Genomic DNA, 21,482 nt, shown 5'->3' on the forward strand with positions numbered 1-21,482 from the left:
GATTTTCTCTATGGCAAAGAAAATAGAAACAAAATTCAAATTGAGTAGTTATTATCATTCCATCTATCCATGATTTTTGTTGGCCTTAGCTTTCCTTACCATCCTTAGGTCATTGTGCTCTGTAACACTCCTGAAACTGTCCTTATAGCACTGGGTCATATGTTGTACATTCATTTTCTGTTACCTAATGTTGCATCCATTTTATTTACCTAATTTTTTAAGTCAAGTTGAATGGTAAGCTTGCTACGCATCAACATCAGTCTCTTCAGATCACTTCCTTTTTTCCTCCATAATTGTTCCTCTTGGGGGCTAAAGAATTCCATTCTTGAAAATTTCTCCTCTCTTATGCTGAATTCCGCTATAGAACTTGACTCCACAAGATGTTCCTTTTCTTTCTTCTGAAAAGTTCTTATCTATTCTCTCAAAATCTAGTTTACGTGTCAAACTCTGCTAACCTTTCCTATCCTTCTGCATCACAAACTACAGAGGGCACTGGTCACTTCCTCCACAAGGTTTCTGTCATTTCCACTCCAGGAACCAATCAGTAGTTATTTGTCATAAGAAACAGAACTGGGGTACAACTTCCCTTTGTTCCATCATGTACCTTTTGGAAGATGAAATTATCATTAAGACAAACTAAGAAGTCATTAACTGCTCTGCTTTCTGCAGAGAGAAAGCTCTAGCAACAGTGTGCATAACAGAGTCTCCCATTACTATTCAATTGTGTCTCTATGTCACGTTTGTCATCTACCCCCTAAACTCATCCACTTCCTCTTTGGTCTGTAGCATATTGGAAGGGTAAAATCACTTGTCTCTCCTTCTATTGATCCTTACCCAAATGTTCTCCAACATACTTTCCCCCTTCTGGTTCTTGGATTTCTTAATATAAATATACTCTTATTTTCTTTTTCAGGGAGGTAGGGGAAAAAAAGCAAATAATATATCAACATCATTTTTGTTACATGGGTGTCACTCTTCAATGATTCCCGTGAAACAAGAGACAGGAAGAGAGAGAGAGATAGAGAGAGAGAGACAGAGAGAGAGAGAGAGAGAGAGAGAGAGAGAGAGAGAGAGAGAGAGAGAGAGAGAGAGAGAGACAGAGAGAGAGAGAGAGAGAGACAGAGAGAGAGAGAGAGAGACAGAGAGAGAGAGAGAGAGAGAGAGAGAGACTGACTATAATTTCTTAAAAACAATTTTATTGATTTCATATCACTTTTAATTCCTAATTCTTCTTTGTATTACTAAAAAAGTGTCTTCTGTGCTCACACAATTGTAGATTCAGGGTGGAAAAGGCCCTTAGAGTTCACCAAGGCCAATCCTCTTATCTTACTGGTGAGGAAAATAAGGCCCAGAGAAGTGAAACTGCCCTATTCTATTGTTACACAGTCAGTGGCAGAGCTGAGAATAGAGCCCAGGTCTTCTCATTCCAAACTTAGCACTCTTTCCACTGGACCACTGTCTTCATAAAAGTATAACTTAATATACAATGCTACCACACCCCTTTTACCTACCACGTTTTATTTGAATTAAGTATACCCAACAAGATCTATATTGCAGTCATGGGTCTCACACCACCAAGTTTCTGTGATACTTCTGAGGTCATGGCATTAGGACCTCTAGCTCATCTTCCTTGCTGCCATATTTAAACAGATATGAGACTAAGGGTTTTGCTACTGACTACTTTAGCAGATTTATTCTCCTCTATACTTCTGGGTGTCTCACTCATACATAGATGACTCCAAAATCTACATCTCCAACCTAGTTCTCTCTCATCTTTCTGGTGTCATTGTCTCCAAAACTCCTTTTCAACCTTCCCAGCCAGGAACCTTTACACATGCTATATACTCTGCCTCATATCTTCCTTTCCACTTATATAGATTCCTACAGTTCTCCTAATACTCAGCTTACATCCCATCTCTCCAGGGTATTCTCTGTAACCCCAACCCATTATGATTTCTCAGTCTCATTAATACTATATCACTTATTCTTTATAATACTCAGTACTTTTCATATGTTACCAACAGTGAATTCCAGTGTTGGATGGAACCCCAAAAACCATCTAGTCTAACCCTTACTTGAAACAAGAATTCTGTCTACATTATTCTCAATACATATCCATCGGACATTTAATAGAATACTCGTAGAAACAAGAAATCCACTACTTCATGAGGCAATGCATTCAATTTTGATGCATCTCTATTGAGTAGTAAGTTTTTCCTTATACTGAATCAAAATCTAATTTCTTAGAACTTCTTGCCAATGGTTCTAGTTTTATCCTCTGGGAGCATGCAGAAAAAAGAGAACCTCCACAATAATGTAAGACAACTACAAATCTCCATCCACACATGTTCCCACTAAGTCATCAACTCTCTAGGCTAAAATTCAAGATCCCAAATTGATCCTAAAATTCACAGAGTTATTGATCCATGTGACATGAATTTGAGGTCCTTCTAATGAAACTTGAGCTTATCAGTCTCCTTGCTAAAATATAGTACCCACAATGATCTTCTTGGAAGTGCAGTGGGAAGGAAATGACTTGTAGGAATTCTATTGATGTTAAAAAAAAAAAAAAGATAAAATAAAAAAAAAAATTAGTGAAAGATGGTATCCAGAAATGGGTGTGCAATATTGCACAAGTTGTCTAACTAGGGAACACTATGTGAAAACCATCCAAGAATGAATGAAATTCTCCTTCCTTCCAGCTACTTCCACTTGTGTTTTCCTTCCTCACTTAACTCTCTTTCTACTCCACATGTTGCTTGGGGAAAAAGTCTAGTCACCCAGCTCACCCACTGGAAAACAAAGATCAGTTTTGCCAATTGAAAAGACAATTCTTCCCCATTACTTTACTGAGTTAGGCAGTCTACAGGTTGGAAATATTACATATAATGTCAGAGCTTTTGATGCATTGATAAATAGTCAATGTTTTTTCCTCTTTTTGTTCTTCTTCTTTAAAAAAAATCTTTGTTAGATGAAATGGCTCTCTGGGAAGGAAAAGGGATGGGAGGGTGATTTAGGAGGCTTAAAAACAACAGATATTAATAGGAATGTATATGTAGAGCCTATATCAGATTTCACACTGTCTTGAGGAGGGGGAGAAAAATTTTAAACTCAAAAGCTTATGGAATGATTTAGATATAAAGGCTGATACTGTAAGCAAACTGGGAGAGCAAGGAATAGTTAACCTCTCAAATTAATGGAGAACAGAAGAATTCATGGCCAAACAGGAGATAGAGAACATTACAAAATGTAAAATGGATAACTTTGATTACATCAAATTGAAAAGGTTTTGCACAAAGTCAATGCAACCAAGATTACAAGGAAAGAAGAAAATTGGGAAAGAATTTTTACAACCAGTCTCTCTGATAAGGGCCTCATTGCTAAACTATATAGAGAATTAAGTCAAATTTATAAGAATACAAGTCATTCCCCGATTGATAAACGATCAAAGGATATGAACAGGCAGTTCTCAGATGAAGAAAATAGAGCCATCTATAGTCATCTGAAAAAATGCTCTAAATCACTATTAATTAGAGAATTGCAAATCAAAACAACTCTGAAGCACCACCTCACACCTTTCAGATTGGCCAACATGACAAAACAGGAAAATGACAAATGTTGGAGAAGATGTGGGAAAATTGGAACACTAATGCATTGTTGGTGGAGTTGTGAAATGATTCAACCATTTTGGAGAGAAATTTGGAACTATGCCCAAAGGGCTATAAAAATGTGCGTACCCTTTGACCCAGCAATAGCACTTCTAGAGCTATATATTCCAAAGAGATCATACTGTGAGGGACTGTCTGATGTTGGCAGCTACCAGGCTGGGTGCTGTGGCAAGGGTAAGGTAAGATCTGGGTATTTTGGAAGTCGAGGCAGGGACTGTGGTAGGCAGAGTCGTGTGTACTGGGATGGGCTGGATACGGAGAAGCCATGAGGCAATTGGGCAGTGCTATGAGATAAGCTGGGTGCAAGGAAGTAGCCGAGCCTGAGCTCCTGAGGCAAGGGGCGGTGCCACGTGGGAGTGGGATGGCAGAGGACTGAGTTCCCTCTGCTTAGTCCCCTCCCTATATGCAACGTCATCCCCAGATGCCTCTTGTGACCTTCCTGACTTCCGGGTCCCTTTGTGCAGCACTGACCCAGTCCCCTCCTGAGTCTGACTTCCTAGGTCACGTACTCTTGTCCATGCGTCAATCCCAGATGCCTCCTTCCTGTATCCAATCCTGGCCTCCTACGTCACTCCCTCCCCCTTGGTGTGCTAAACTCAGACAGCCCCTTCCAGTATCTGACCCTACAATCATTGGCTAGTAGCGGGCTGGGGAGGAGGGGCTAAGTAGGTACTTAGGAACAAGCGTGGTCAGAGCACACACGTGCGCTCTCCCCTGGCTCCTGCCCTGTTGCTCTGGCCTTGCTGTTTGGGCTTGCTATGATGGTTTGCTGTGTTGGCCTCTGAATAAAGCTCTGGTGTTGGTGCCTCCCGATGGCTTGTCTCTGTGTGGTGATCCGGCTGAGGACCGAAGACCCAGGAGTGGGTAAGACTCTGGCAGTACACTTCTTTTAAGAGAAGTGGGTACTGGTGCATGACTGGCAGAGGGTCGGCGTGTGGCCCGTATGTCATACAATTGGGAAAAGGACACAGATGTACAAAAATATTTGTGGCAGTTCTTTTTGTGGTGGCAAAGAATTGGAAATTGAGAGGATGCCCATCAACTGGGAAATGGCTGAACAAGTTGTGGTATATGAATGTAATGGAATACTATTGTGCTATAAGAAATGATGAGCAGGCAGACTTCAGAAAAACCTGGAAAGACTTGTATGGACTGATACTGAATGAAGTGAGCAGAACCAGAAGAACGCTGTACACAGTAACAGCCATGTTGTGCGATGACTAATATTGACAAACTTAACCCTTCTCAGCAAATACAAGGATCCAAGACATCTCCAAAGGCCTCATAATGGAAAATGCTGTCCACATCCAAAGAAAGAACTATGGAGTTTGAATGTACATCGAAGCATACTATTTGCTATTATTTTTTCTTCTGTTGTGTTTCGTTTCCTCTTTCTGGTGGTTCCTTTTATTAGTTCTAATTCTTACTTACAACATCACTAATGTGAAAATATGTTTAATAGGAATGTATATGTATATCCTATATCAGATTGCATGATGCCTTGGGGAGGAAGGTGGGAAGGGAGGGGGAGAAAAATTTAAAGCTCAAACGCTTATGGAAGTCATTGTTGATAAATAAAAATAAATTAATATTTAAAAAAACAGATATTAAGAAATATTTTAACATGATAAAAGAGGTAAGAGAGATTCACTTCTTGATTCTCTAGTTAAGAACCAGGATTGAAGTCTTAGAATTCTCCAAGCAGGTAGAAATCTGGCATGCACTAGTGAAGTCCAAGTTCAGATGACATAACAAACTTGTAGTGGACCCCATCAGCAAGTAGAGGCAGAATTTGGGTCTTGAAACATAATGATTAACTAGGGTATGCTAGTTTCATTTAGTGGTTTCTCCCTCTTAATTATTGATTCCTATTTTTTTTATGTCTGGCACTTATCATGGTGATTGCTCAAAGACCATAAGCCCTGGTATGTTTCATCAATAAGCAGCCCCTGCTCCTTCCCAGGCACCATACAGCCTCTTTGGGGGCTTCTCCATACTCAAGCAATCAAAAAATAAATAAACATTAAGTCAAAATGAGGTCAGAACATTACTTCCCGCCAGTTAATCTCTCTCTCTCTCTCTCTCTCTCTCTCTCTCTCTCTCTCTTTCTCTCTCTCACTCACATACACACACACACACACACACACACACACACCTCTTCCCTTGCTACTTGCAATGACATCACCACCACCTCTAGATATTCAAAATGAGCCCACTTGTAACTACCAACATTCAAATGTCTTCCTCTGTGCCTAGATACAGAGGAATGGGTATATTCTCTTTATAATAAATTCACATACGAGAAGGCACTTTTGATTTTTAAATGACCAGTTTTCATTTTCCCCGAAGTAGTTTACTTATAAAATTATAAAACTCATCCTTGTCCATTTCTTTCAATGGCTCAGCCTAGAGTGAAATCCCAAAGAGTCAGGACAAAAGCCTACCTTCCCGGATCGCTGTGAAGGGAGTGCCTTCTTCCTCTTGGAGCCGGATCACCTTCAGAGCCACAAGTTTCCCATTTACCCTGGAAGAGAGCAAAAAGTAAGAATGAAAACATGTTCCCACGACAGTCCCAAATGTCTTCCCTCTGGTGTCCTGTACTTTCTCACTGAAAATGTCAGTGATTCAGTTATGCCATGTGAAGACACATTCTGGAGGGGTGAGTTTCCATATCATCAGTTTTTAAAATATCCACACTTACACAATCCAAGAACTAATCTCAGCTTTCCTGAGTCAGTCTGTGTTTCTTTTTAGAATTAAATTGAAAGCTTACAGAAATCACGGTGTTGGGAAAACATACCATAATGTAGCTGTGCAAACTTTTGATCATTTGATTATAGATTAATTCAAACAAACAGTTCCAAAAATAATTCCTCTTTTCCAGTAGCTCTTTGTCTCTTCCCTCACTTGATCCTCCATCCACTCTCTATGAATACTCTCCACCCCCCATTCAATTCCATTCAATAAATATCTTTAAATCACCTAAAGTACAAGTCCCCTAGGCTAGGAATAAAAAATTGAACAACAAGCAATCAGCTTACAGCAGCAAGGGCTCAATTCTTCTGAGTAATTTAGGTTTTCCTGAATTTCCCAATAATGATGGAATACTAAGTTCTCAGGTGCAAGAGAAAACTTAGTATGTTACAGAATCATGAAATTATAGTTACCAAATTTTAATTTGGGGACTTCAACAGATACCTTATTCAATCGGCCCCAAAAAGGATTTCCTACCATAACAAACAAGGGGTCATATGACCTCTCCTTAAAGACATCCAATGAGTGGGAGAAACAGTACTTCCTGAGGCAGCTCATTCCATTTTTGTTGTTGTTCAGTTGTGTCTGACTCTTGGTGACCTCATCTGGGGTTTTCTTGCCAGAGACACTGGAGTGGTTTGTCATTTCCAACTCATTTTATAGATAGGAAACTGAGGCAAACAGGGTGAAGTGACTAGCCCATGGTCACACAGGTGAGTGTCTGAGGCCAGATTTGAACTCAGGAAGATGAGTCTTCATGACCCCAGGCCCAGCACTCTATCCACTGCACCACCTCCCTGACCCTCATTCCATTTTTGCATCCCACTTTTGCCCTGCTCTAATTGTTAAGACATTTTTTTTCCGAACAGTAAGTTAACATTTGCCTCTCCAACTTCAAACCACTACTCTTTGTGCCCTCTAAGACCATGAAGAACAAGGCTAATACCTCTTCCTCATGTTTAGTATTTTAAAAACTTTTTTATTCTCTAGGCTAAACTTCCCCAGGTCCTTCAATTGATCCTTATATAATACGAACCCAAAAGTCCTTCACTGTCATGGTTACCCTCCTCTGGACTTCCTCTAGCCCTTCTTAAACTATGGCACACAGAATGGACAATAATATTCCAGATAAGATTAGGCCAAAGCAGAGCACAGAGGGACCATCACCTCTTTATTCCTAAAATTGATGCTTCTCCCAATATCACCCTCATCCTGTAGAACCGTAGTGCACTTGCAGTCCACTAAAATCCCAAAATACCTGTTTTCAGAACTATTATCTATGTCTTCCACATTTTGTGTTTGTAAAATTGAGTTTCTTGAATCAGACTCTAAAACTTATTTATTCCTATTTAGTTTCATCTTCTTAAGAGTCATCCCAATGCTCTAGCCTGTAGAGATATTTTTGGATATTGACTTGTCATCCAGAGTGCTAGCTATTCCTCTGAGTTTTGTGTCATCTGAAAATTTGATCAACATACCATCTATGCCTTTATCCAGGGCACTGACAAAATAGCATAGGGCCAAGCACAAGTTCCTGGGGCACATCCCCAGTGCTGTCGAATATGGAACCCTTAATGAATATACCAGTCGTTCAACCAATTCCAAATCCACCAGACTGTATTCCTGGGAGTCTACCTCTCTCTCTCTCTCTATTTTTCTACCAAAATAGTATGATATCCTTTATTAAATACTTAGCCACAACCTAAGCACACCATATCTAGTGTTCCCCTGATACAATAGTTTAGTAACCTGGTCAAAATGGGAAATGGCAAAAGCTGGCCGTGGTGAGACCATGAAACGATGAGGTTTTTGGTAATCACTGTTCCCTACACTACATATTCATTAATGATTTATTTAATGATCTGCTCTAGAATTGTCCTAAGAATGGAAATCAAGCTCACTGACCCATATAGTCTAGAAACTCAATTCTTCTCTTCTCTTCTCTTCTCTCCTCTTCTCTTTTCTTCTCTACTTTCTCTCTCTCTCTCTCCTCCCTCTCTCCCTCCCTCCCTCCTCCTGCCCCCTCCTAGGTTCATATGGCCTAGCTGGAACATAAATATGATCTTTTGGGGAGGGGGGGCGAGGTTGAGATTAGTGACTAAGCAGCTTTAAGAAACTACTTTAGGCATTGCTCCATGGCCAGAACAACAGCCTAAGATCCTCAGGATTAATAGAGAAACAAGTGCTCTAAGGAGGTTAAAGAAAAACAAAACTACTTTAGCATGAACTTTAAGGTGAGATTCAGTACATTCCTCTGCTAATTTTTTTCTCAGCCTATTTAAGCTTACCATCCTGGATCTCAGGAGAAATAAAATAAATCTAAGAACTGCTTTGATTCTCTCCTAATTTCTTCCCCCTCCCTCTAATCTCATCATTTCCCTGACACTGCCCCTCATAAAAAGAGATAAATACACACATAAATATACATAAGTATATATTTGCAACTCTTTCCCTAGGAGGATAATGTCCTTTCTTTTAACTCTTCATTCAACCTCACCTTTTGCTTTATTTTAGAAGGAATATGCCTACTATTTCTGAAATGTCTTCATTTAAACAAGGCAGCCAAGCTGGAAAAGTAGGTTGAAGTCCATAGCTGTTTCATTAAATCATCAGAACACAATGTAAATTGAATGTTGAGGAATACAAGGTTAATAATACAATGCTCTAACTCAGTGTTGAAATATGTCTTGGAAATATTCCTCATAATACCTAGAATACCTACAGGAAGTAATGCATGCTTCACACACCCCAAGAGTTCATCTTTAAATAGCCACTGATAGTTTACAAAGCACTTTCCTCATAATAACCCTGAAGTTAGTAAGGATTAAAAGTGATGAATAAAACATACATGTCCTCCTTGGAGGAGTTCAAGCTATGCAAATTTATCACAACAAATTTATCCAACAGGCAGGTAAACACAAGAACCCTGAGAATGACAACACACACACACACACACACACACACACACACACACACACACCCCTCAGACCACTAGTCCTGATTCCAGTACAGGCGTCTCCATCATCATACAGAGAAGCAACTCCTGTGGAGAAGAGGATAGCTACCCCACCAATTTTCAACCAACTGCCACTCACAGGACAGGCAAGCCAGCTCCAGCTTGTGCCGGGCAAGTCAAATCACCACCATTCCCTTGACAACATCCCCTCGTATCCTGATGGAGATAGCCAAAGACCCCAAACCCAAGAACCTTGGGAATAAATCAAAACTAGTGAAGACACAAGAAAGAAAATTCTTGTCACTAAAGTCCTTGGCACTGTCAAAGAGTTCAACATGAGAAACTGACATGATTTCATCACTGGAAAATGGCATTAAAGAAAAGGCACTACCATTTGCTTTGCCACTGTGCCCCTAAGAACTATTGGACATTTCCAGCTGTGAAGCCTTCCAGATATGTTTCCTCCAACACTAGAATGCAAGCTTACTAAAAGCAGGAACTATCTTACTTTTCTATTTGAATCCTCATCACTTAGCAAAGTGCTTGAAACATAATTAGCTCTTAATAAATGCTTTATTGATTCATCCATCACCCAATCCAGATCTTGGTAGCCACCATCTACTGACCCCCAGGAAACTGTCTTTCATTCCTCGGTGAGTGCCTTGACTAGTTCACAGTGTCTGTCCACAGCAACCCTTGCCCACATATTAAGAGACATACATACACACACACACACACACACACATTCTCTTCAAAGATATATATATATAACTTCTCAATTCTTCATTATATTTAATTCCCATGATCTACTGTCCTACTGTACTGCAGCTACAGAGATGGCCATATTCTTGAGCTTGCCATTGTCTACAAATGTTCCATAAGCATTAACTCTGAAATTCCTTTATTTGTTTTTCCATTTGAGCCTCATATGTTGGCTCATCTTCCTTCAAGGAGCAGAAAAAGTTCCCACTGACTGCAGCCAGGATTCTTCAGTAATCTGATCACATACCACCTCATCAGCAGCTAACACCCACAGTCCAACTGCTTCACTGGGTTGCTATTAATGATTGTATTGATTATAAAATTGCTCTCTTAACCTTAGAACCATTGTGACTTTCTTCCTTCTTAATTAGTTTTTCTCTGGGTGAATGAGTATTCATTGACTACTGAACTCCTGAGCGCTTTTAAGTATTACCTCATGCCATATAATGATATGTAAAAATTCCAAGACCTGAGATTTGTGGAGCAGAGGAAAGGCTTAAAACCAAGAATATCTTACACTGCAAAGTTAAGTATAACAATACAGAGAAAAAAACAGATCTTTAAGAAAGCAGACAAAATGCAAGAGTCAAGAGAAGCCTAGAAAGAATAAATTTATTTGAGCAACCAGAAGAAGCTGTATAATGATGCAGTGCTAACATTCTAATGGGGGAGAAGAAACAAGTGTCCCTTCAAAAACTGAATGTCTTCCAAGGGAACTAAGGGAATTGAATAATGAAAACAGAGGCCCTGGAAGTGAACTGGTTCTATTCTGACAGTTTTAAGAGGAGAAACAGAAGGAATGGTAAAAAGGAAGAATATATTCTCATAAAGGGGTTCCACAAGAAGAAATCACAAACACAGAGGAAAGGATGGAGCAAATGGTCATATGTTAACCTCATTCTTATCAGAAAAGGCAAAAGAGGGATGGGTACTAAGTACACACAAATAATTTGGTGTAGAAATACACCAAAATAAAAGGGGGAACAAGCAGGAATGGAGGAGGGGTTAAAAGGGAAAATAATACCAGGGAGGGTGTGTTTCTTACTAACATTCTTTACAGACTTTAACATTCTTTACATAGACTTTATCGACTTTTCAAATAACAAAACAAATAAAACTACTGTTCTACCTAAAAGGACTGAATGTGTCAAATGGCATAGCTTTGTCCTTGAAGGAATTCTTAAATTTCTGTCCTCCTAGTTTCTAATTTGCGAGTTCCCTGTGCATCCACACGGGTCTCCAGACCCCATTTCTTCCTCCTTTCTCTCCTATCCATTATGGGTTAATTTCCCTTAAATAATTTTAATCCGTGGAGATCCTACCTATGTTTCCTCTCAACTCTTCGAAATCTGCTCTGCCAAAAGCAATGGGGCACATAAGACTGCCCAGATTTCCCCTTCTCCTCTATCAGAAATTCTAGGATGGAGAGATCACTTCCCCACAGGGTTCCTACCATTTCCATTCCCAGCAGCCAGTTTCTCTCTGTTAGAAAGAATCAAATCCAGAATAGCATTTCCCCTCATTGGTTCATCTGACTTTAGAAAGATAAAATTATCACTAAGGCATGTCAAGAAGTCATTAGCTGTTCTGTTTTTTGGCAGAGAAAAAGCTCTAACAGATGTCTGTATAACTCAAGTCCCCCATCATTTCTGCGCCAGGCTTCTAAGGTTATATAGTCAAAATCTGTCATTTTACAAAAAAGGAAATTGAGGTCCCAAAATATTAAATGAATTAACTCAGTAACAAACCTACAACTAGAAACACCTATAATTAACAGTTATATAGTGCTTCTAGGTTTACAAAGTACTTTTTCACAATAAAACTTTTTAAAAAGCAAAATCACAATAGAGAAAATGAGCTAAAGAATACAAGTATTATCATCTACATTTTAAAGAAAAGGAAAAGGCTCAGAGAGTTTAAGTGACTACTCCAGGGTTATACAGCAAGTAAGATTTGAGCATCAAACAGTGGTCTCCTGATGCCAAGTCTAGAGTTCTCTCCACTGTGCCACACTACCATTCACAAATTAAATTGGTTTAAAAAAAAAGTTTGTAGTCAAATGTTGAATACTGAAATCTTGGTCCTCCAACAAAAGCCTTGTTAATTAAATCAGATATTAATGAATGGAAAGCAATCAGAGTTGAACTGCTTTTATAGAAGGAAAATGTCAAAATGGGAAAAAATGGAATTAATGCTCTGGCTTTTCTCACTGAACATTCTATTAAAAGAATAAAAACAGCTTTGAGATAAATTGTAAGTTTGAGAACCTTTACCTCTGTACAAGAAAATTGTTCTCTCTCAAGTAGATCAATTTATGGTAAGAGTCACAAGAGATGGACAAAAGTTCCCAAAAGTCAAAAGAAACCTCAGTGACAACTAAATTGAGATCTCATAGCAACAGAGGACTTCAAATTCACTTGGAACATGGCCTTCTTTTAATACACAGACAAGATGTCAGTGAATAGAGAGGGTTCAGTTGGGTGAAATAGTGACTGGAGAGCTAGGCCTAGAGTCAGGCCAGTTAAATCTGGCCTCTGACACTTACTTGCTATGTGACCTGATCACTTAGCTTCTGTTTGCCTCAGTTTCTTCATCTGTAAAATGGAGGCAATAATACCATCTGCCTCCGACGACTGTTGTGAGGATCCAATGAGATAATATTTGTAAAGCACTCTGCAAACCTTAACACGCTACATAAATACTACAGTGTTATATAAATACTAGTAAATATTATAAATAATATAAAGTGCTATATAAATACTACAGATGTATATACAGATATATAGAAATGTATAGAGAATCATATACATGGATGTAGTAAATATATACATATATCACATATAATAAAGTGTGTATGTAAAACATATAACATGCACATTTTAATTGCATCATGCATATGTTATTGTCTATATATCATGTGTTTGTGTGTATATATTGTATATTTCAGAATTCATGTATCTGTTATGTTATACACACATTTATATGTGTGACATATATTGTATCTTTATATATAATTTTTCCCATGTTCTCCTAGCCAAGGTGTCACCACAATATAAGTGCCAAGTCTGAGAGGACGGGAGAGAAAGATGGAGAGAGGGAAAGAGAGAAGGAGGAGGAGGAGGGGAGGAAGAGGAAGGAAGTAACCACTACCTATATTCTACATGTTCATACTGGTCCAAAGGATAACAGAGGGCTAGGCAGAGGAAGAATAAGATGTTACTTTTAAAATAATGCCTAAAATAAAAATAAAATGATAATGATAATAATGGAAGGCAGTGTTGCTTAGGGGATAGAAAACTGGTTTCAGAGGCAGGAATGGGACCTTGGACAGGTCACTTAATGTTTTAGTGTCTTGGGCAACCTTCTAAGACTCTGTGTTGGTAGCGTGAGTTCCTCACTGGGAGCTCCCTCCACTGATTATCTCCAAACGATGAGATCAAAGATTTAGAGCTAGAAAGAGCCTAACCCCACATTTTACAGATAAGGAAACTGAGGCAAAGAGAGGCGACAAGTTAAGCAACTTGTCAGTCACATAGCCAGTGTGTAAAAATGGGATTTGAACCCCATGTCTTCTTGGGTCCAGTTCCCCCATAAAATAAAAATAACTGATATTTACATAATATTGGAAGATCTGAAAGGAACTTTAAATATATTGTCCCAGTTGAGCATCACTGCAACTCCAAAAAGTCAATAAGTCAGGTATTATCACCACCTCCATTTTACAGATGATGAAATGGTGACTCTAAGGTCACGTGACCTCTGCTCATTTTCTGACATTGTTACCAGCAGAGGCAAATATTGAAGACAGGGTTTTCCAACTTCAGGTTCAGCACTCTACTACATCAAAACCGTATGTGTCTATATTGGAAATTTTTTTTCTAAGAAAAGCAGATATTCTCAAGTCCTCAATTTCCAACTGGAAACTTTCTTTAGTAAAGGCATAAAAAAAAATGGGTTCCAGTGGGGAGGCAGACTCAGATGGAAAAACTATGGAGGAGTTGTTATTCAGTTGTGTCTGACTCTTCATGACCCCATTTGGGGTTTTCTTGGCAAAGATACTGGAGTGGTTTTGCCATTTCCTTCTCCAGCTCATTTTGCAGATAAGGAAACTGAGGCAAACAGTGTGAAGCAACTTGCCTAGGTCACACAGTTAGTTAGTATCTGAGGCCAGACGAATTCAGATCTTCCTGACTCCAAGGCCTGGCTTACTATCCACTGTGGGGCAGTTAGGGGTGAGTTAATGGACAAACAAAAAGATAACTCTTCTCAGATAAGTTTTTGTGTCTTGCAATACAATACAACAAAAAGTTATTAAGTACTAACTACGTGCCTGGCATGGTGCTGAAATGCAAATACAAATACCAGTAGAAAAATAACCCATTTACAGACTTTTTTAATGTATCAATCATTTATGCTGATTTTTTTCCTATTCTTTGTTTTTACTTTAAAAAATACTATTTGTTATATAGGATGGCTCTCTGGAAGGAGTAAAGGAAGGGATACTGGGAGATGATGGTGTAAAAAAAAATGTTTTTTAAAGCAATGATCCTAGAGTTTGAAAAGCTCATACCCAAACCTGATTATCCTCATGATCCAGCAACTCTCAAAGCAAATCTTATAATTTTTGTCTCTTTTTTCTTTGTATAAAATTCATATAATTACAATACAATAAAATAAAATTGATATAATGTTACCTAAATCAGATTTGGGGGAGGAAAAAAGTGATCATATGCAAACAACTGAAAGAAAATTATGTCCAAAGGATATAAAGGAAATTAGGTAGCATACCTGAAAGAAATTTAATATACTCTGGAAAATTTAATATAGTTGGCTTCACTTGTCCCTTGTTATGAGATCTTAGGAGAAGGCAGTAGGTAGGGTAACACTGAGGAGCAGGCAGAAATAAGGCTTTTGTTTTCTCTGCCTCTTGGTAAGAGAAGTAATAAAAGGCAACTAGCAGTTAGGAAGGGGCAGTATTCATTCAAATGGGGTGAAGAAAAGCAAACTGTATGAACCAAACACAATCGTCCAAGGTTTAATTTTTGAAGAATATTTGAAAAACTGATAACACTTCCCTTTTAGTAATTCCCATCCAAGAAACCCAATTAAAAGAGTGATTTTATTTATATACATCTATATATAGTTATACTTATTTTATATATCTATCATATATAGTTATATCTACTTTATGTATTCTATGTATATGTCTATGTGTGTATATGTGAACACACAAACCTGTATATATATGCACACATACCTATGTGTATATGTGTGCTCACACATACATGCCTATACATACATACATACATATGGTTTGTAGTTAAAACTTTGGTTAGCCCCATTAGACTTTGAGCTTCTTGAGAGAAAGAACTGTCTTATTTATACTTCTATTTATATCAACAGGGTTTAGCATGGTACATCACACACAGTGAATAAATGTTTTTTCCATCATTCATTTATTCACTGAATTACAAGTACATATTTCTGTCAGAAAGAATAGATAGGGTTAACCAAAGCTTTACAGGCTTGCCACTTATATTGTTTTGCTTTGTTTTAGCTTATTTAGAATAACAGGAGAAGTCACCTCAAGTCTATTTAACCTGCTTCAGTCTTGGAAAATAAATTAAACTTCAGCGTAATTCTGTCTGACACTGCCTCCTACTCTAATCTTTATCAGACTTTCATAAAAGAAAAATGGACAGGACTATTGCCAAGACACTTGTAAATTAAATTCTTTCTTAATGAAATTCAAGGATTAATACAAAGCTCTTGTAATGTCTGTTTATTAGGGTGTGATTAGCAACGATGACATGTAACAAAGAGCAGTGACATAAAGAAATGGAGATGATACTGTCAGACAATGTCCCAAAGAAGAACTGGCTGTTACAAACTAACAAAATTGCTCACGGTGGTCAATTTATATTGTAAGAGTAAGTCACGGTGAATGTGTAGAATGGAAATGGAAATGAAAATGAAAGGGAAAAACATTGCATTATTGAATGAAAAAATGTTCCTACATGTAGATCTACAACTAAACTAATTATTACTGACCAACTTACTATCTGGGTGGCCTTAAACAGGTCACTTAAACTCTTCAGTTTTAATTCTTCACCTGTAAGATGGAAGGAGTCGTACCAGATGGCCCCCAAGGTCCCTGTCAGCTCTAAATCTGTGCACCTATGAACTTGCTCAATCCCAGAATCTCAGAATTGGAAAGACTCTCAAAGGCCATTGGGTCCATCACACATGAGAATATGAATCCATACTCTACTACTCCACTGTGTCACCTTGCTGCCCCCATACTCTACCCAAACAGTGGTCAAGTTCTTTTGCTAGGTGGCGCAGTGGACAGAACACAGGACCTGGAGTTAAGACATTCTGAGCTCAAATCCAGTTTCAAACACTAACTGGCTATGTGACTCTGGGCAAGTGACAACGTCTGTTTGCCTCAGCTTCTTCATCTGTAAAAGGAAGGGGTGTAATAATAGCACCTACCTCCTAGAGTTGTGAAGATAAAATGAGTTGATATTCATAAAGAGCATCACAAACCTTAAAGCACTCTACATATGCTAGATATTATTTTCTTTATTAATATTATTTTACTATTCACAGCTATTTCAAATGCAACTCAAATATGTATATATATACGTATGTGTGTGTGTATATATACATATATAATATGAAACCTATTGATTCTTTGACTATAACCTTGAGAAAATATTAAGACGTGGGCAACAATATAGTAGTTACTTACCAGTATTGAAAAACACATACACCGTCCCTAATAAAGCACTGAGATGGCATAACTCAGGGAGAATCAAAAGTCTCCCAAGAAAGGCTGATTTAGGTCAATCATTTTGACTCTCTCTCCTACCATGCCTTGTACCAGGGCTGATGATGGTACAACTTATCTCACTTTCAATTTCCCTAAGCCACTCCCTGACTGAAATGCTAACAATTCAGAAGGTAATAAGCAGGAAAATAGACAGTAGAATAAAAGGAACCCAGCAGATTTATACACAACATGAACTATATGTATTCTTGAAATTGCTGCTAGACATGGGTCGTGTTTCAGCACAGAAGGCAGCAAAGAGAGCAAAAGATAAGGAGACATTATGAGGACTGAGTGCACAGACAGATGGGCAGCTCATAGAGTTAACGCATGGAGTAACGTACCTTAGAGTGGAACTGCAGGAGGCTGAGGAGTCTGACCCAAAATTATAAAGCATCAAGAGATAAAGTTGGAAAGAATTTGTGAAACTGCATAAGACCTTTAATGGTGCCCAACTGTTTCATGAATTAAAAAGCCATTTTTTAAAATATCAGCATTCTTTTGATGATGCCATGTAGTACCAATTCAATCTTATAAGTATTCATTAATCAGTCAGCCAACAAGTATTTAGTCATTGAGGACAAAAAAAGGAAAACTAAAAAACAGATCCTGCCTTCAAAGAGCTCACACCATACTGGATTGGCTAGGAGTCATGGAACCCCATAATTTTAAAAGAATAAAAATGGGAAAATCACTTAATTTCTTTAAAACTATCATAGGATAGGAATATTACAGGATTGGTAATAATCTTCACAAGCTTATTTAGGTGAAGAGTCAAAGTAGATAAGGAACTTTGTATATATAACACACTACTTTTTATCCTATTACATTTCCCAAGCCCTCTGAAATTCCTTCACCAGACGTTTCTCTCCCTGTACAAGAAGAGAAAGACAAATAAACTATAAGTCAAATTCACTTACTCATAGTGTAATTCTAACCCAAAAAGAAGAGAGAACAAATTCCAACAACTAGATTACACTCATTAATGGATCTAAGAGTAAATGAGTTTAACTAACAGTTCATTATATGGTGAAATTTACCTACCAGAGCTGTTGGCACCTCTACTTCTGGTGACATTCAAGGCATCAAAATGTTCTACATAGTACTGTTTTCCCTGCTTCAAATACCTAGGTTCCCCAGCCCTCTAGCAGGATAGACATAAAAGCATAACGTTGCAAATAGTTCCAACTGAACTATTCTTATGTATAAGAAAACAGTTTCCAACCAAGTTAAATGAGACACATTTCAGAATCCCAGCACAGATCCTCTCTGGAGCTCTGGGGAGTCCCCAGATACTCACTGCAAAGTCATGCAATCCACAAGCATCCCACTTTTCCTACTCAAAAGCAGTCATAAGAAAGGAAGTAAAATTTGGCACAGCATGGCTAAATAATTAAAGCAGCTTTCGAGAGGTCCATTAAAGCAGGGGGATTCAGAGTTCAGGCTGTTCTCAACTTAGTGCCAGTCAGAAAAATGTTTCACAAACTATCGTCTAACCAATGTGGCAAGCCATGGCTAATTATTTACTTTAAAAAATAAAAACTTACTATAAATACAACAGTGGCCAATGCCCTCTCAGTTAACTTTACCTTGAAAATGATTTTATGTTTTTTAAAAATGGAGACCACAGTATCAGAGATTAGATCCTTCAAAAATAAGTAGATAGATAGATGGATGAATGGATGAATAAATAAGAAAATAAGTGAGTGAATAAATAAATGAAAGAATAAATAAATAGTGAGATAAATGAATAAAGACAGAAAGAAAAACTGAGTGATACAATGATATGGCATACCTGGGATATTACAGCGCATCTGGAAATCAGAAAGAAGTGTTTTGTGGGGGGTTTTGAGAGTATTATTTGAAAGATTTGAGATGTGATTAAATCCTAACTATAAAAGGAGTTAGCAAACTTGAGAACAGGAAATAACAACAGTGTCTTCAAATGTACTGCTGTTTAGGCAGCCAAAGGCATAAAGAAAAGATGGTAGCATTAAGAGTACAATTGAAGGCATCCACTTAAACAGCAAGTGGCATATAAGGATATGCTTATAATGCATATATAATCAAATGGATGATTGTTTTGGCTGAGGACCTTCATAAAACTCTGCTGTAAAATCTATTGCAATATATGAAGTTGAGATGGCCTGCAGTGGAAATTGGTACATGCATAGCTGAGTAGTTAAATTAGTCAGTGGGGAGAAATTTACAATTGAAACTGTTCTCTTGGTTTAAAAATAACATTAATGTTCTGGAACCCAGACTAATGAAGCTTAAAATTATTTTTACACTGATAAAGTGCAGTGCATATTTGCAAACACTCTGAAGTAGTCTTCCTTAAAGATGAGCCATGACCCTTGACCTGACCACTCCTATAAGAAGTTTTATTTGTTTCAAGCATAGATTAACAATTTACTTATGATCACCTCTATCAGTGTCTCCTCAAAAGCAATGTCATTCTCATATGGAGAAGATATTAGATGTATACATATAGGGTGAGGTCAAGGGAAATATCAAGGAATACTCCAAGGTGATCCTGGATGATGTGATGCATAATTTCAAGAGACATAGTTTCTGGATAATTAATCATTTTACTAGTTATTACTAGTGGAAATCCATAAAAGGAGTCAGTGGCACTCTCCAATACCAAAGACCTAATGTGGAGGTTTCTTAATGCTTATATGCCCTTGAAAGAGTGGGTGTTCCCCAACAAATGGCAATCAATTCTGATCTGTGAACAATTAATGAGAATATTATAATAAAAGGTGGATTCCAAGGAAGGGCTGGGGGACTTGAGTCTGAGACTCAGACCTATCTGACTGGAACACAGCGGGCAGGATTTCACCCAGATTAGATTTTCTTTGTAAGGTTTTTCTAGTTGGGTGGAGTGCAACAATTCCATCTAGATAAGATGGTCTAGGTGGGGTAAAATTTTGGGCAAGGTCAGAGATCTCTGGATCTCCCCAATAATTAGTTATTTAATATGAGACAAATAATCATTTCTCTCAGTGACTAGAAGAATGATGATGCCCTCTACAGTAACAGGGAAATTATGACGAGAGGAAGGATGGAAGGTTGAGGAAAAGATCATGAATTCTGTTTGGGAAGTGTTGAGATAATGGTAATAATAACAATAAATGTTTTTGTTTGTTTAAAATCATTATCTCATTTAATTTTGAGGTTCCTGAGGTACATATACTGAACTTATTATCTTTTTCCTGAAACTTATCATCTTCTAAAAGTCATTATTTCTGTCGAAGGTTCTAGTATTCTTCTAGACTCTCGGGTTCATGATCTTGGCATTATCCATTAGTTCTCATTCTCTCTCACCTCACCCATCCAATCAGTTGTCAAATCTTGCTCTTTCCACCTCCAAGGCAGCCCTTCCATCCAAACTCCTCTATTGTCTCACATAGTGACCACTTCTGTTTAGGCTCTCATCCCCTTGACACAGCCTCCCGATTGGTCTCCCTACCACAAGCCACTCACCACTACAGTCCACCCTACACATTACTGCTGAGGTGATTGTGCTTAAATCCATATTTACCCTATAAAGCCCCTACTCGGTCAGCTCCAAAGGCTCCCAAAAGCTTCTAGGATTAAACACAAACTGCTTCGTTTATCATTTAAAGCCCTTCACATCCTGACCCCCACCTGTATGGAGAGGCTCACTAAAGATTACTCCCCTTCCTGAATTTCCATTACTCCCCATCTAGTCAAGATGACCTCTCTGTTCCTTACCATCTCCTATCTCCGTGCCCTGGCACTTTCTGTTCTATGTACCTGGAATACACTCCCTCTTCAGCTCCACATCAAAGAACACTTAGGCACCACCTACTCCCCAAAGCCTTTCCTGACACCTCCCATTGCTACTTCCCTCCATGCAAAACTCCCTTGGATTTAACTATCTTATATTAATTTGTATTTATCCTATACTCATCCTATATATACACGTATATATGTACTTGATGTCTTCCCCTTTAGAATGCACATTCCCTGTGAGTAGAGATTACTTCTTTCTCTTTTATGCATCTCCATTGCTCAGCATGGTGCTTGGCAGGCTATAGGCACTTAGTAAATTGGCGAACTGGAGATCTAACTGAATTTTATGATTTCAATTATCATTTTTATTCATACAATTCCCAAATCTCAATGGTCAGTCACCCACACCTCAAAGCTTCAAAGGCACTATTTCCCCAGTGCCTTGCTGGACATCTGGTTATTTCTCATACACCTCAAACTCAACAAGTCCAAAATGTAACTCATCATCAAATATTAAAGGAATCACAGATCCATCTGTTGCCTAAGCCTAGACTTCTGTGTTTCCAGTTTAAAACCAGAGATACCTAAATGTCCTCTCTGAGTCTGAGATTTTCTAACTATAAAATAGCGTTATTTGGGGCAGCTAGGTGGTGCAGTGGATAGAGCACTGGCCCTGAAGTCAGGAGGACCTGAGTTCAACTCTGAACTCAGACCAAACACTTGACACTTACTAGCTGTGTGACCTTGG

General features: G+C 38.3%; 1 protein-coding gene across 4 annotated transcripts in view; it reads right to left on the reverse strand.

The window, feature by feature from the left end:
• The window catches only part of CDK14 (cyclin dependent kinase 14), a 664,870-nt gene that overhangs the window by 426,141 nt on the left and 217,247 nt on the right, over positions 1–21,482 (reverse strand). For all 4 annotated transcript variants that reach the window (XM_027847911.1, XM_027847912.1, XM_027847913.1 and 1 more), the window contains one exon: positions 6,113–6,192. In XM_027847911.1, coding sequence (XP_027703712.1) covers positions 6,113–6,192 — 80 coding nt within the window. The remainder of the gene's footprint in view (positions 1–6,112; positions 6,193–21,482) is intronic.

The sequence above is a fragment of the Vombatus ursinus genome, unplaced genomic scaffold (genome assembly GCF_900497805.2).
Source record: "Vombatus ursinus unplaced genomic scaffold, bare-nosed wombat genome assembly UNPS02005459.1, whole genome shotgun sequence".
NCBI classification, from domain to species: domain Eukaryota; kingdom Metazoa; phylum Chordata; class Mammalia; order Diprotodontia; family Vombatidae; genus Vombatus; species Vombatus ursinus.